General features: G+C 49.6%; 2 protein-coding genes across 3 annotated transcripts in view; both read left to right on the top strand.

The window, feature by feature from the left end:
* LOC135199477 (leucine carboxyl methyltransferase 1-like) overlaps positions 1 to 16,020 on the top strand; it is a 344,037-nt gene that overhangs the window by 140,059 nt on the left and 187,958 nt on the right. The gene's annotated exons all lie outside the window — the stretch shown is intronic.
* The window catches only part of LOC135199472 (HEAT repeat-containing protein 6-like), a 138,267-nt gene that overhangs the window by 58,057 nt on the left and 64,190 nt on the right, over positions 1 to 16,020 (top strand). For both annotated transcript variants that reach the window (XM_064227562.1, XM_064227561.1), the window contains exon 6: positions 8,977 to 9,149. In XM_064227562.1, coding sequence (XP_064083632.1) covers positions 8,977 to 9,149 — 173 coding nt within the window. The remainder of the gene's footprint in view (positions 1 to 8,976; positions 9,150 to 16,020) is intronic.

Genomic DNA, 16,020 nt, shown 5'->3' with positions numbered 1-16,020 from the left:
AGGTCGTAAGCTTTCGAACAAGGGGTTCGGTAGTTAACTGCTTGTCCGACAGGCGCGCGCGCGCGACTGGGAGGTAAACAAACCACTTTTGCTTTCGGCCTGCTGGCGTGTAGACGTGTATCATCGCTCTCTGCCCGCTTCATCGTCGTTGCTTTCGCATGGTTGTGTTTTTCTTTTTCTATTTATCTAGTGAAACTGAATTGTAAGTACAATCATTTCATATTTATTTCCATTGAATTCAATTGCAAATTAAAGGATCTTGGTTTCTCCACGCCCTCCGATTACCCGAGTGCCGGGTCTGAAGGGCGTAAGTGCGGGAATTCATTTTCCCCAGAAATGATCCTCGTATTGTGTATGCTCGGTGCCGAGGGCGGGAGAGCGCTCGCTCCGCGCTTATATTTTGGTTGGAAATGTGTAGATGAAAATCGTAAGTAAGTGCCCTTTTCATTTATATTTTTTTGACCTGTATGCTTGTTGCCGAGCGAAATGCGCTCGGCACGAAAACTTAATTCTGCTATGGAAGTTGGAATCGCAAGTACAGTATTCTTTTTCATTTTCATATATTTTTTTTATTGTAGCAATACTCATTTTGGATCAGTTTCCGCTCTTACCCGGAAATTGATCCTTTCCCCTTTTTATTTGAATGAAGTGAAATCGCAAGTGCAGTTCTTTTTCATTTTCATATTTTATTGAGATTGCATTATTTACTTGGATCAATGTTTCCGCTATTTCCCGGGAATTGATCCTTCCCCTTTTTATTTGTATGAAGTGAAATCGCAAGCGCAGTATTCTTTTTCATTTTCATATATATTTTGATTGCATCAATTCATTATGGATCAAGGTTTCCGTTCATAATCGGGAATGGATCCTTTTACCCTTGCGCTCGGTACCGAGGGCGCAAATGCACTCGATCCGAGCCCTTATTCATTGTGAAGTGAATCGTAATGCAAGATTCTTTTTCATTTTATTCCTTTTATTATTGATTGCATCAATATTTATTTGGTTCAAGTTCCGCTCAGTCAGGGAATTGATCCTTATGCCCTTGCATTCGGGCGAGGGCACGATTGCTCTCGGGCTCTTATTATTATTGTTGGGTACATGGGTGCTGTGCGGGGGTGGGGAACGAGAACACCCCCCCCCCCCCCCCCCCCCCCCCGACTCAGCTCCCATCAGATGGCCCTTCCCCTTCGGGGGGGGAGGTTATCTGCGTTCTTCTCCTCGCCCGATCCGTCGAGCGCGGGGGAGGGCGCTCGGTGCCCGATGTACAATTGTATTCGGGGTCTTCCACTTGTTCGGTGTGGGGCTCACCCCCCGCGCGAGGGGACTTCCCCCCCCACTAATCACTACTACTGTTATTTCTGCAGGTGCTACTGCCACGAGGGTGGACCTTGGTGAGGTATGGGCGTCCTTCCATTTGCAGGGCGTGCTAGTGTCCAGGGGCTGCGGTTTCTATGTCTGGGCCTACTGCGGTCACCCATGGAGTGGTGACCACGCTCCAGGTGACGACGTCCCTCCTCACCTGGTGTACTCGCCTCACGTGGTAACAGTCTTGCCTACAGCCGCTGTGAAGTGCAGTTCGCCTTACCGAGAGGGGGGCGTGCCGCCGCCGCTCGTGGTTGCCGCGCTGCCGCGACCACATTTCCGCTGCCCTAGAGCTCGCCCCTGGACCTGCCGCCGGTACCAGGATGTTGCTGGCTGCTGCTCCACTTCCTGTGTTTCCGGTGCTGCCTGCCGTACCTACCGATTCTGGGCTGACTGTCCATGCAGTTGCTGCGCTGGCTGTCCCTGCCGTTGCTGCGCTGGCTGTCCCTGCCGTTGCTGCGCTGGCTGTCCCTGCCGTTGCTGCGCTGGCTGTCCCTACCGATGCTGTGCTGGCCGTGCCTGCTGTTCCTGAGATGCCCATACCTGCTGACGCGTCCCTGTTCGTGTGGTACTACCCCAGACTATGGTCTGTCTGTACAGGTGCGTCCCCGGGAGGGCCCTGTGGCTTCGGCTACAGCAGCCCCGGCTCCGCCCTGGATGGCAGATCTTACGTCTGTCCTGAGGAAGCTGACGAAGAAGAGGAGGAAGGTGTCGTCGTCGTCGTCTTCATCTTCATCGTCGTCGCTGCCGCCTCTTCCCCTTCGACTTCTAAGGCTTCACAGCCAAGGAAGAAGAAGGTTGCCTCCTCCCTCCTAAGAAGTCTCCCTCGGGAGCTTCTCGGGACCCGTCTCACCTCGGTGGGACGGGAGGGTTCCTTCCGCTGGTCCTCCCGCTCCTTCGGGAGCGGGACCCGTCTCTTCTTCCGCAAGGAAGAAGACTACGGGGACCAGAGGGGTACCGGCTAACACCGGTACTTCCTCGCCTGGTGTCAGTGGTTCTGCCACTGCATCAGGGTCCGTCTCGGCCTCTCGTTCGCGGGAGGTACCGAGTGTACGGTCGCCTACCAGCGACCGTGCAGCCAGGAACCAGACCTCTGAGCCCGCTCAGCGTCAGGTTCACGGCACGGGGCGGAAGACTGGTGACAGCCGCTCACAGCGACTCTCACCAGACCAGCTCTCGCTCTCGCGGCGACCAGCTGGCTACCCGGGGACGTGACGGTCCACGACCGGCACGGGCTGAGGGCTGGGAAAGGTCTCCGTTCGCCGGTTGCCAGCCACGGCTGGAACCAGTGACGTGACGTGCCGTGAGGACAAGCACCGGTCTCACTGTGACAGTGGAGCCTGCAGGTCGCCTGACCGTCGCTCTCACAGAGAGCGATCGGGTACGGCAACCAGCACCAGCTCTTCTGACACTCGAGATCGGGGCCGCTGTGCTTCAAGTTCCCCAGCCGTTCTCCACAGCGAGACGGTTCGACCAGGCCTGCAGCTCGATCGCCACTGCAGGTTGACGTCGCCTGCAGCCCTTCCCCCAAGCCTGCTGGTTCTGCCAGCGAGCGAGGAGGGAGCGTCAGGTCTGCCTCTCCCGTACTTCAACCTCCTCGGTTACACCGGGAGGAGCGAGGTATTGAGGAGTGATCGTGAGGGGTGCGCCCCTCATGATCCCACCACGACGCCCTACGTGCCAGGCACGGTTCTTGGACCGGCCAGGACGTATGCGCAAGTGGATGGAGAAGACCGAGAGGGCTGTCGCTGTTCCCCCTTCTTAGGAGGAAGGTTCTCGGAATATGCTCTTGTTCGAAGGGCTTAACGGTCCCACTCTGCAAGATGCTGTGACTTCCGAGATCCAGAGGAACTTTGCCGAGGTTATGGCGCTGATTCGTCAGCACAACGACCTCGGGGAAGGATCGCCGCTCCCACCAGCAGAGCCATGTCTCGGCTAGAGTCGTTTTGGGGCCCAGAGGGAACCCAAATCGACGGTGGGTCTGCCGCGATCGGAGCTTGCCGACTGTGTTGAACCAGGTAGTCTCTCGTCTCCGGACAAGAAGGCTCTCTCAGTTCTGGCCGTCGAACAAGCTACTTCACCTCCTCTACTGCGACAGAGGCGTTTCTACGTGTCTTCGGACACCGTATTTGAATACCCCTTCGGTCCTCCTGAGAGGTTTCGACCTCGACGAGGACTGGAATGAGTCGGAGGACGGTATCGGCTCTCTCCTGTCAGGTGTCGATCAGCCCCACCCAAACGACGTTCACAGTGGCGGCAGACCCTTACCTACAGTATGAGTTCGTAACCCTCCTCGGGAAAACGTTTTCCTCCTGACAATACGTTTTCCCAGGCTCTGAGAGGCCATCGCCGTAAGGCGATGGCTGCTCCTTTTCTTCTCCAACTGCTAGTTCCGCTGGGAAGGCGAGCCAGTATCCAATTCCTCCCCCATTCCCTCTCTCCTTACGGCTACGAGGGAAAGGGGAGGGATCCTACAGAGATTTCTCTGTAAGATCCCACGTTAGGGGCTGCGCTACCGGGGGGACCTCGGGTCCTACCTGACATAAGCCCCGGTCGTTGAGGAGGGATCCTGCCCCTGTCTCGATTTCTACGGGAATCGAGAGGACCACCACCGCCGATATCGTTTGACGAATTCGTGGGGGTTTCGCAGAGTGCTTAGAATTCTACGGAATTTCTAGCGCACTCAGAGTGTTCGAGTTTTTTACGATCTCCAAACACTTAAGCGAGACCACGGTCCAAAGGCAGCGAGAACCTCGCTTATGCTCGAATTCCTGTAATTTCTAGCATTTGGAAGAAGACTGCTGCTGAAAGAAGAGTATCTCACAGTAGGCGATTAACCTGGAATAGAGAAGAACGGACGGGAACTTCCAGTTTGGCTTGAACTATCGTCTTCGGTATTCTGTTCACCATTGAAGCTTTCCTTTGGGAAAGACTTCTCCTTCACTCTCTTGACTAGAGAACGAGGCGGTCGATCTCCAATCCTATTCCTTTCTCGAGGGGAAAAGAATTTAGGATGGAGGTCGTTGTACAGAACTACAAAATATACTACGTATATTACCCTCGCGACATGATTCTTTTAACAGTTGAATTGTCCGGGGGGTAGGCGCATACCGTAGTTAACTCTACGGTTTGTGACCGAGACGAATTGTATCTTAATTGAACTGCAACTCGGGGTTGCCTGCAACCTCCCAGCAGTTATCAGTTTTCGATTTTAGATACTTGGTATTGTCATGACAACACCAAATCAGCTTTTGTATTTACCGAAATCCGTTTTTCGTTTAATATAATTGCTCGAGCATATTCTTTATGCTCGATGGTTCTAGCCGAACGCATTCCTTCGTGGAATAATGGATTACCTGGCAACTCAGGATGACGAGTCACCGAGAGCTACTGCGTATTGAACTGCCTGATAGCACAGCAGCTCAGTATCAGCTAGGTCTCGGAGATGGACGGTCAGTAACGTCTCTCTCTCCCCTGGTTTGATTGACTACCGAACCGTATCTCTGCCCAACAATCATGGACTTAGGTCTCTGATTAACGGGGATTCTCGCAATAATGAAGGACCATCTACTGCTGTGACGCTCGATTTCATCGCCTTCGACATTGCGAGAATTTTCAACAGAGATATCTCTTGGACTCTTTCATCTTTCTGTTTACCGCACGGTAACAGAAGTCTGTACTAGTCGCCCGCTGCATCGCACCGCGATAATGCGAATGATTTTTGCAGACATCTGAGTTTGTCTTCAAAATATCTCGTATTCGTAGGTGTGCAATTATTCATTGTTCGCCCCGAATTAACAGATGTGTCAGAAGACATCGCCTACTCTCCGACCTGACAGTTCTACTTCCAAATGTTCAGCCCATGAGAAGCAGTTCTTCAGGCAGTATTTCCCTGTGTCTTCATTACTGAAAAGCGCTCCGCTTTCATTGCAACTACGATCCTCACTGGACAGCAATGAATAGCGGTTAGCGTTCTCAGTGTTTGTAGCACAGGTGCAGAATCTTGAGAATCCTTCTCTCGGTTCAGCTGTGAAGACGTAGGTTGCATTTTCTGTACACCTTCGTCTTCAACGACACATAGTGTTGTTTCTCCTTAGCTGAGAATCAACTATACTATGAGATATCTTGCCATGAGGGACCTCGGTCTCTAGAAGGCAATTGACTTTCGCCTGTTGGGCACATGCCTTAAGAGAATCATCACCTCGCCTTCTGGCATCGGTGACGAACAAATTCTTTTAACAGTTGAATTGTCCGGGGGGTAGGCGCATACCGTAGTTAACTCTACGGTTTGTGACCGAGACGAATTGTATCTTAATTGAACTGCAACTCGGGGTTGCCTGCAACCTCCCAGCAGTTATCAGTTTCGATTTTAGATACTTGGTATTGTCATGACAACACCAAATCAGCTTTTGTATTTACCGAAATCCGTTTCGTTTAAATATAATTGCTCGAGCGTATTCTTTATGCTCGATGGTTCTAGCCGAACGCATTCCTTCGTGGAATAATGGATTACCTGGCAACTCAGGATGACGAGTCACCGAGAGCTACTGCGTATTGAACTGCCTGATAGCAGCTCAGTATCAGCTAGGTCTCGGAGATGCACGGTCGGTTACGTCTCTCTCTCCCCTGGTTTGATTGACTACCGAACCGTATCTCTGCCCAACAATCATGGACTTAGGTCTCTGATTAACGGGGATTCTCGCAATAATGAAGGACCATCTACTGCTGTGACGCTCGATTTCATCGCCTTCGACATTGCGAGAATTTTCAACAGATATCTCTTGGACTCTTTCATCTTTCTGTTTACCGCATGGTAACAGAAGTCTGTACTAGTCTCCCGCTGCATCGCACCGCGATAATTGCGAATGATTTTTGCAGACATCTGAGTTTGTCTTCAAAATATCTTCGTATTCGTAGGTGTGCAATATTCATTGCTCGCCGAATTAAACAGATGTATCAGAAGACATCGCCTACTCTCCGACCTGACAGCTCTACTTTCAAATGTTCAGCCCATGAGAAGCAGTTCTTCAGGCAGTATTTCCCCCCCTGTCTCTTCATTACTGAAAAGCGCTCCGCTTTTATTGCAACTACGATCCTCACCGGACAGCAATGAATAGCCGGATTTAGCGTTATCAGTTCTTTGTGCACAGGTTGCAGAAATCTTGAGAACTCCTTCCTCTCGGTTCAGCTGTGAAGACGTAGGTTGCTTTTTCTGTACACCTTCGTCTTCAACACACAGTGTTGTTTCTCCTTAGCTGAGAAATCAACTATACTATGAGATATCTTGCCATGAGGGACCTCGGTCTCTAGAATGGCAATTGACTTTCGCCTGTTGGGGCACATGCCTTAAGAGAATCATCACCTCGCCTTCTGGCATCGGTGACGAACAAATTATTTGTTTAGTCTCTTGGCATAACCCTTTTAAGGCGAAGGTCACGTACTTGCTCGGATGCTTGGACAACTTGCCTCCTTCCAAACGCAGTCAGTAGGCAGCTGTCAGAAGCTCCCGAGTCAGTTACGAAACTACGCTGTTGACTTAGTTCTGTTGTTACAAAGCAATCATTACTTCGTTTTAATAGCTTGTCACAGTACCCCATACCATCGACACCCACCATTGAGTGTCGGTGTCCTATCCACTACCGAGAAGAACTTCACTGCATGGGGATAGGAAAAAGAATGTGAGACACTTCGCTGCAGACGGATAGACCAGTATGGGTACAGGACATCACCGAAGTCGAGAAGAGGGATAGGTCATACGACCATTCCCTTCTTTTCCTCTGAGGTAATTGCATGACTTTTCCTGCGAAGTCAAGCATCCAGGGGATGGGGATTCGTGACGCTCGATTTCGTACCGACTTCGTAGCGAAGACTCAGAACCCTTCGGTTCCTGACGATCGGTTAGAGTCCTTCACAATCCCCTCCCTAATGGACTTCACCGCCTTCGATGCGAAGGAGATGCTGCTTTGTCCTGTGAAAGCGCGACCGCGCTTTCTGAAGAAACTCGACATCCCAGGCTGTGTGTTGAAGACTCTTCGTCAGCACCAAGAAGACCTAGAAGTACATCCCTCGAGTTACACAAGAACTTCTCCGTGGCGCAGGTACTGAAGGCAGGGTCTGGTACAACCAGACCACTGGCACCTCCTTCTACCTTTTGGATATTGCCCACAGGTCCTTGGATCGTTTTTCCTTGGGACCCGTGTGGCTGCTCAACACGTTGTGTAGCTAACCCAGACCCTAGCAGGCTGAACAGCATCGAGTCCTGGTGTGACTGTAAGAATAGATAAGGTGAATAGAGAGAGTGACTGGCTTCTCTTCCTATCTTTTTCTCCCTCTACCTGTGGGTAGAGGGATACGGTCATCACCTTGCTGGATAAGGACGAGATGCCGGTGAGCTACTCGACAGAGCCCATCCTATCCCTTTCACTAGGGATGGGAGCGAATATCCACCACTTTCCCCCTCCTACAAGGGGGGGGAAGTGGGATGCCAACAAGAGTCAAACCATAACCTTATGTTGCCTCTTGCAAATAGGAACTTGTTCTTGTTTGCTGGTACGAAGAGATACGCTTGCCTCTCTCTTAGTACTTGGTCCAGAGGTCTGACCATTGATCCTGCGGTGCACACCCCGATCAATCGGACAGAGGCTTGGATCCCTCCCTCGCTCTTACGACCAGGGAGGCATTCCAAGGTTGGGCGAACACCAGTCTGTTCACAAAAGACTCAGATTCCTCCCACCAAGAAGTGAGTCTTCCTATTGTAAAAGGACCGAAGGTTTGTATGCCGTGTCGGAACAAATGACAATTTGTCCAAAATTGCATTTTTCCTAACTATACAAACCTGAGGTCCTTTTACACATAGTCCCACCTCTGCCACCCTCACTCTGCAGTTTTTGCTTGGGCCAAAAGCAAAAGTGATTTGTTTACCTCCCAGTCGCGCGCGCGCGAGGCCTGTCGGACAAGCAGTTACTACCGAACCCCTTGTTCGAAAGCTTACGACCTATCCAGCTGCCGCTAGTACCTTCCTATTGTAAAAGGACCTCAGGTTTGTATAGTTAGGAAAAATGCAATTTTGGACAAATTGTCATTTTTTTCATATGAAATTGTAATGGGTGGTCATGCACGTGAAACTTTCTTAGTTCCTCTTCATTTGAAAAATGAACTTTGCTTACTTTTTTACCAATGCTTTTTTTTCTTATCCACATGGATAGTAAAAGAGGAATGAGTAAATATAAAATGTACTCTATATTAAAAAGGGCAAGACATTCGTTAATCCTTCTTTTTAGGAAGATTGAAGTTTTACCCTTTTTAAAAAGAGAAAGTATTTACTTATTGCTCAGGACTTCCAAAAATAGACAAAGAACTTCTGATACATCACCAAGTTCAGCCATTGGTTCCAGTATCTTTTATTTCAAGATGTACTGCTGAAGTCTTTGGATGCTGCTTTAAAAAAAACATTAAATAAATAGCATGTGCTGAAAAAGAGATGATTTTTTGTTAGGGAGTTGTAGAACTTTGTTTTGAGATCTAAAGATTTAAAACCTGAATTACCAAAAATTTTTTGCCTTCATTCTTATCCTTCTTACAAATTGTTTTGCTGATATAATTTTCCTTTTATAGAAAGTGGGAAAACAACATAAGTTTAGCTACTGGCCTCCCCTCATGTGTCAGAATCCGTCTTTGATGACCAGCGTTCTAAAAGATCCATCACCTTTGGTTCGAATGGCCTCACTGCAAGTCATAAACACTTTCCTCCTTGACTCATCTCAGGTTCTGACCTTTGCTGTGGACAAGTGAGTAATGTGAGGATATTGTATATTTTATGTAGTCACATCATTGGCTGTATGTCCTGTATATTTGTTCTTGCCCTTAATCCATTTAGTCTTCTTTCATACATTTTATGTCTTGATACTTTTGCCTTGCCTTATATTTAGGTTGCAAAATAGCCTTTCTGGGCTCAGCTCGTGTCGGCCTATGAAAGTATCCTTAATATCATTCTTTCTAGGCAAAATTAATCTAAAATTACCAGAGAAAAACAAAATTAAGAACTCTACTCTATAAAAGAAGTGTCGGTATGAGAATAGGGGCCCGAGTGGGATCAACTACCACGAGTCCATTCACCATTTAGACCTTCCAATCTAAAATCCCCACTAGAAGAGAGCTGATACTAACGGGTGATGCGGCCGCTACTACTACTACTAGTGACGCCACGGACAGCAGCGCCCCTAGCGGACATCCTTAATTATTAGACGGTACATGTTGTACGCTTTTTTCTTTCGTGCCGTGTTATCTTATCTTTGGATTTATCTCCTTATTCACCATGGAATGTGCTGCCATCGCATCGGCTAAGTTAAGTGCCTCATAAGTAGTATTTTACCGTATTTTAGTCTTCCAGGGACCAGTATTTTCCTTCTAATAGGTCATATACGGTTTCCCGGTCGACTCGTGGCGGCGCCATGCTGCCTCATGTTAAGAATTCCCGGTCTTCCATACTGGGAACTTCCTATACTTATGGGCGCTTACTATATCACGTTCATCGTTTTTTTACATCGTTTTTATAGCTAGTCAGCCCTTTTACCATTTCTCTTAGTTTGGTATTTAGGGCTATTCTGTGTTTGCTGGCCATCATCCCGGCTCGTGCTCTTCATCGGCTATCGCTGGCTCCGAGTAGTCAACTGTTCCTCGGAACAGTTGCCTCCTCCTGGGCTTATTTTTCTTTTGCTAAAAGTGTCTTTTCACCTTTTACGATGTAATTTTAGTTTTATTTAGGGTGTTAGGCTAGCCTAGGTGCATGTCCCATGCGTTGGTACAGTCTGGTTCACGTGGCCCTTCCACGGTTGTGTTGCTTATCGCGGCTTAGGCCACTTGCGGTCACGTGTTCCATAGCACCTTACCCTTCCCCTTCCCTCCCTACCCAGGTATAGGGAGGGGTCTGGGGGACCCCTTGGTTACCATGACAACCTCAGTAGCCTTCCTCCCTCTTTCTCTGAGGAGGCCAGGGGTTCCTCCCAGCTGGGGTATAGGGCGACCACTTGTCTCGGGTACCGGGTCACCGAGCGGGTAGTTGTTGGGACGGGGAGGAGTAGGCCACCCCCCCCTCTCTCTCTCCCGCCGCGTCACGCCGGAAACCCCCCCCCCATTGCTCAGTCCCACCTTTCCCCTACTGTAAACGGAACGGAGCCTCCGCTGGCAGCGGAACCCCCTTTGGTTATAGTTCGTCTGGCTCCGCCAGCGGGCGGGTGGTCACTACTAGTGGTCTATTGCTTGCCTACTATATCCTGCCTTTTTCCCGCTACCGGAGGAGAGCATTGCTTCTTACCCGGGCACTCTTCTAGTAGACGGGGAAAAGATTTATATATTTCGTTATAAATATAAGGATGCTACCCTAATTTAATTTACGGTGAATTTTAGTATTATCTAACTGTGTGTATACCATCTCCGTCGTTCTCCGTCGTGGTTCATAAGCTCACCACCACACCTGGTTGGATATTTTCTCTTGTCTCCGGCGTAGCCTTAGACAACTCCAACGACTAGTTACCACACGTATTATGGCGGGGCTCTGGTTTTAATCTAACTTTCACGCTCCGGCATGCAGCGGAGCAATTGTTAGGCTGTAAGGTAAGTGTTCTCCTGATACTTATGTATCTTTCCACTTACAGGCTACCAACTGTCAGGTCCTGGGGTGTAACGCGACGCTGTACGACCCCTACGCCCACGATGAGTGCAGGACTCACGCCCCGTGTGCCACGACCCACAACACCAGATCGTCTGGCACCCAGAAGCCTGCACCATTTGCTATGACCTTGTCAGTCAGCTGGTGGGGGGGGTAAGTCGATTTTAGACTTCTTTATCGTATTACTAATAACACTTAGTCATAAGCTTGTTAAACCCGTCCCCGCCACTAGAAGCTTCATTTCGCCTTCTCTTTCAGGCTGCCGCCGTGAAGGAAGTCGCCCTAGCAACCCTGAAGGCTTGGGTGGGCGGCTTCGTGAAGAACGCCGCCAAGGGCCAGCCGTACATCTTAGATAAGAAGCTGGCCGTTCAGATCTTCCCCGGCGGCAACTCAACAGCTACGTTGATCCTATCTCAGCAGCCCCTCTCATCGCTTCCATACAGCAAGAGGTGCAGCAGTCGTTCGGGTCAGTGGCCACGCACGAGCCTGGTCCCAGACGTCGCAACTTTGGACCTGAACATCGAACCTTTATGGCGGTAGGGCGAGGATTTGTTGGTTGAGGTAGGTGTGTCGGGCGCCCAAGTCTTTCCTTGGGCGCTCCTGGATCTTCTCCTGTCCCTTCTACTGCTTCTTTTCAAGGCTTTACGGGATCTGAGATCCCTGCCCTGCTCTCTCTGTCCCCCACCCCCAAAGGTGAAGGGACAGAGAGAACAGAAGACCCTCCATAAGACGACTTTCTAAGAAGTCGTCGTCGTCTTCTTCAGTAAAGAAGTCTTCGACTTCCTGTGCTGACGCGGTGAAGGCTAAGCCGAGCTCTTCGTACTCCAAGAGCTCTAGAAGCAAGGCTTCTAAGGAGAAGGCTCGCGCTCCAGCTGAGCCAATGCCTTCTCCGGCCTCCACCGCATCCACTCCGGCAACGCCGGTTGGAGTAGCGGGACCGAGCGCCTTTGATCCCACTGCCTTCTCAGCAGTGGTGATGCAACAGGTAGGAGAGATGGTAGGCTCGCAGGTTCTCCGCCCTCGGAACCAAGTTTGAACAGATGTTTGCGCAGCTGTCAAACACCCTTAGTCAGTCGGGCCAATCCATCCAAGATCTCTCTAACAGAGTTTGAGAGAATGAGGACCGAGTAGCTGGGCTTTCTCAGGCTCCTCATCCAATCTCCCCAGTAGCAGGTGCTGGCATTCTCCAGCTACCTCCTTATGAGTCGCTACCCAGCCTTCTCCATGGATAACCCATGGAGAGTGGCCGCTTACGCTCCATTCAAGGACGGTATGATCTCTGTCCCGGAGTGTGGAACTCGAAGGATTGAGGACTTCCAGTTTTATCCTCCGGGATTGACTCAGCCTTTCATTGGATAGTGCTAGGCTGACCGTACCGCGGGGGCCCGGCCCCACCTAGGGAGGACAAAAGATTTTCCCGATAGAAAAACGTTGCTATTTATAGTAGAGAGCACGCCACAGCGGGAATGGGTTCACTGCCTGGAGGAACTGGGAGTGTACCAACACTAAGCTCCAGGCTTTCAAGAGTCCTTTCTCTATTTTTGCGACGGAGGAGGAGGCTTCTCTTCCGTTCGCTACCAAAAATAGTGGAAGCGACTCTTCAGGCAGTCCTCAAGGATGAGCCCCATGCCACAGCTGAGGGAAGCGGATTCTACTTCTCCGCTCTTTCCAGCCTTCGGAGAATTGTGGGAGAACTTGCCTGCCACATTCACGCTTGGTAAGCTTAAACCAGACTGCGCAATGGACCAGTTTGGCGAAAAGCTTCCAAGGCTGCCTGATACTTTGATCCAGGCAGAGTTCGATGCTCGAACTAGGTTTGGGAGGTCCCTCAACTCCTTAATTATCACTGAGATTGGCCGCGGCACTATCGTATGGCACAGAACCGCTATTTAAGATTCTGGCCAAGTCTCAGCTCCAAACAGTTCAGACGGATGCTTTCGACTTCTTCCAAGCTAGGAGGAACTGCCGAAAGCACGTTCTGCAGGAGTGCACTATTAGGCACGAACCTAATAGACTCCTGGCTTCCAGCATGTGGGGGGCGGACCTCTTCCCAGAGTCCGCTGTGAATGAGGTGCACCATGAGGCTGCTAGGCTCAACCAGAGCCTTAGAGCTAGGTGGGGCATCTTCTCTAAGAGGAAACAAGAATCCGCCCCTGCTGCTGGTAAGAAACTCAAGAAGTCTGGTAAAAGGTTCCAACCTTACCAGAAACATCAGCAGCAACAGCAGTTCGTTCAGGCCGTCCCAGTTACCCAACAGGGACAACCATCAACCTCAAAACAGGCCCAACCCATCCTCCTGTTGTCCCCTCAGTCGCAACCCTCAACCTCCTACGCAGTCTCGCCGGCCTTCAACCCTATGTATGAAGGTCAGGCTTACCCTCCCTTTAATAGGCTTTCGAGAGGTAGCAGAGTGAGAGGCCACTTTCGCCAGCGTGGCACAGGAAGAGCGGCAAGGGGAAGGCAGTTCAGAGGAGGGCGCGGAGGTCAACCCGCCCAACAACAGTGAGGCTCCCCAGGTAGGAGGGAGGCTGTTCCTCTTCCGTCACAGGTGGGGGTTCAGCAAATTGGGCACAGAGCATCGTGTCCAAGGGATTAGGTTGGAGTTGGATCAAAGATCCCCCTCCAATCAAATCATTTTATCAGGAACCATCAAAGGAATTGACAGATTACGCAAGGGAACTCCTTCAGAAAGGAGCTATTGCGAGAGTCAAGCATCTAAGATTTCAAGGTCGCTTATTCAGCGTGCCAAAGAAAGGCTCAACAAAAAGAAGGGTAATCTTAGACTTGTCAAGGCTAAACTCTTTCATTCGTTGCGACAAGTTCAAAATGCTTACCATCTCGCAAGTAAGGACCTTACTTCCCCGTGGAGCCGTCACATGCTCCATCGATCTTACAGACGCATACTATCATATCCCTATAGCCAGGCACTTCCGCCCATTCCTAGGCTTCAAACTAGGAAATCAGACATTCTCATTCAAAGTGATGCCCTTCGGTCTGAATGTAGCCCCCAGGGTATTCACGAAAATAGCAGAAGTGGTGGTTCAACAATTGAGAACTCAAGGGATAATGGTAGCAGCATACCTCGACGATTGGTTGATCTGGGCACCAACAGTCGAGGAATGTCTCAAAGCCACGAAAAAGGTAGTTCACTTTCTGGAACATCTGGGGTTCCAGATAAACAAGACAAAATCCAGACTTACTCCAGAGTCTCGTTTTCAGTGGCTAGGAATCCAATGGGATTTGTCTTCCCACAATCTGTCAATTCCGGTGGTCAAAAACGGAAAGAAATAGCCAAGTCTGTGAAACAATTTCTCAAATGCAAACAGACATCAAGGAGAAACCAGGAAAGAATCCTAGGTTCTCTTCAGTTTGCCTCAGTGACAGACATCCTCCTAAAAGCAAGGCTGAAGGATATAAACCGAGTTTGGCGATCGAGAGCAAACGCCAAATCTCGAGACAAGTTGTCAGTAATTCCACAGATCCTTCGCAATCAACTCCGTCCATGGACAAAAGTGAAGAACCTGGCCAAACTGGTACCCCTCAATATCCCCTTCCGGTATTAACCATTCACACGGACGCCATCCCTGTCCGGTTGGGGGGGAATATTCTCAATTCAAACAAGTTCAGGGGACTTGGTCAGTTCAGTTCCGCCAGCTCCACATAAACGTTTTGGAAGCAATGGCAGTATTTCTTCACCCTGAAGAGACTTCTCCCCCACCGAAAAAAAAGGGGTCCACCTCATTCCTAAAACGACTAGGTTTTTGGAAACAGTACCATGTGGTAGTTCATTGCATCAACAGAGGAGGGTCCAAATCCAAACATGTGAACCATGTCATGATAGCCATCTTTGCACTAGCAGACAAACACAAATGGCATCTGTCCGCCACTCACCTGGCGGGGGTAAGAAATGTGATAGCAGACGCTTTGTCCCGGTCGGTCCCTCTGGAATCAGAATGGTCCTGGACGACAGGTCATTCCAGTGGATATGCCGGAGAGTCCCAGGTCTCCAAGTGGATCTCTTCGGCCTCACAAGCGAACCACAAGCTCCCTTGCTATGTGGCCCCCAACCTGGACCCTTCTGGCTTATGCCCAACCCCGACTGCCTCGTTAGAATTGGAAATCAGTGGAGGAAAATTTATGTCTTTCCTCCAGTGAATCTTCTTTTTGAAAGTCTTGAGCAAGCTGAGGACTTTCAAGGGACTAGTAGCTCTGATTGCCTCCAGACTGGCCCAAGAGCAACTGGTATCCTCTGCTTCTTGGAATTGGGTCTCCGACCTCAACGGTATTCCCAATCCCAAGCTGTCGCAATCAGTACAAATGAGGACTGTGTTCGCTTCCTCAGGAATTCTTCAGACCCTAACTTTATGGACTTCATGAAGTTTGCGGCTTACAAAGATGCTAACATTGATCCACAAAACATCCTCTTCCTAGTAATCAGATAAGAGAGAGTCAACTATTAGACAATATGACTCAGCTGTTAAAAAATTAGCATCCTTCCTGAAAGAATCAAACACTACAACCATGACAGTTAACTTAGCTATATCCTTTTTCAGATCCTTGTTTGAAAAAGGTTTAGCAGCTAGCACTATTACTACTCATAAATCGGCTTTGAGGAAGATCTTTCAGTTGGGTTTCCAGATAGACCTAACAGAATCTTACTTTACGTCTATTCCTAAAGCCTGTGCTAGACTTAGACCCTCTCAAAGGCCTACTGCAGTCTCATGGTTCTTAAATGATGTCCTCAAACTAGCCTCAAATACTGACAACTCGTCTTGTACATTCATAATGCTTCTTAGAAAAGACGTTATTCCTTATTAAGCCTAGCTTCAGGAGCTAGAATTTCAGAACTGTCGGCTCTATCCAGAAGATGCGGGTCATGTGGAATTCCTCCTTCAGGAGAAGTTCTGCTTGCTCCGGATCGTAGTTTTTTGGCTAAAAATGAGGATCCTCTTGCAAGGTGGGCTCCTTGGAAAGTCATCCCACTTCCGCAA

This window comes from Macrobrachium nipponense, chromosome 25, assembly GCF_015104395.2.
Source record: "Macrobrachium nipponense isolate FS-2020 chromosome 25, ASM1510439v2, whole genome shotgun sequence".
NCBI lineage: Eukaryota > Metazoa > Arthropoda > Malacostraca > Decapoda > Palaemonidae > Macrobrachium > Macrobrachium nipponense.
The sequence above is the reverse complement of the archived record's forward strand: the minus strand, read 5'-3'. Positions and strand labels throughout refer to the sequence as shown.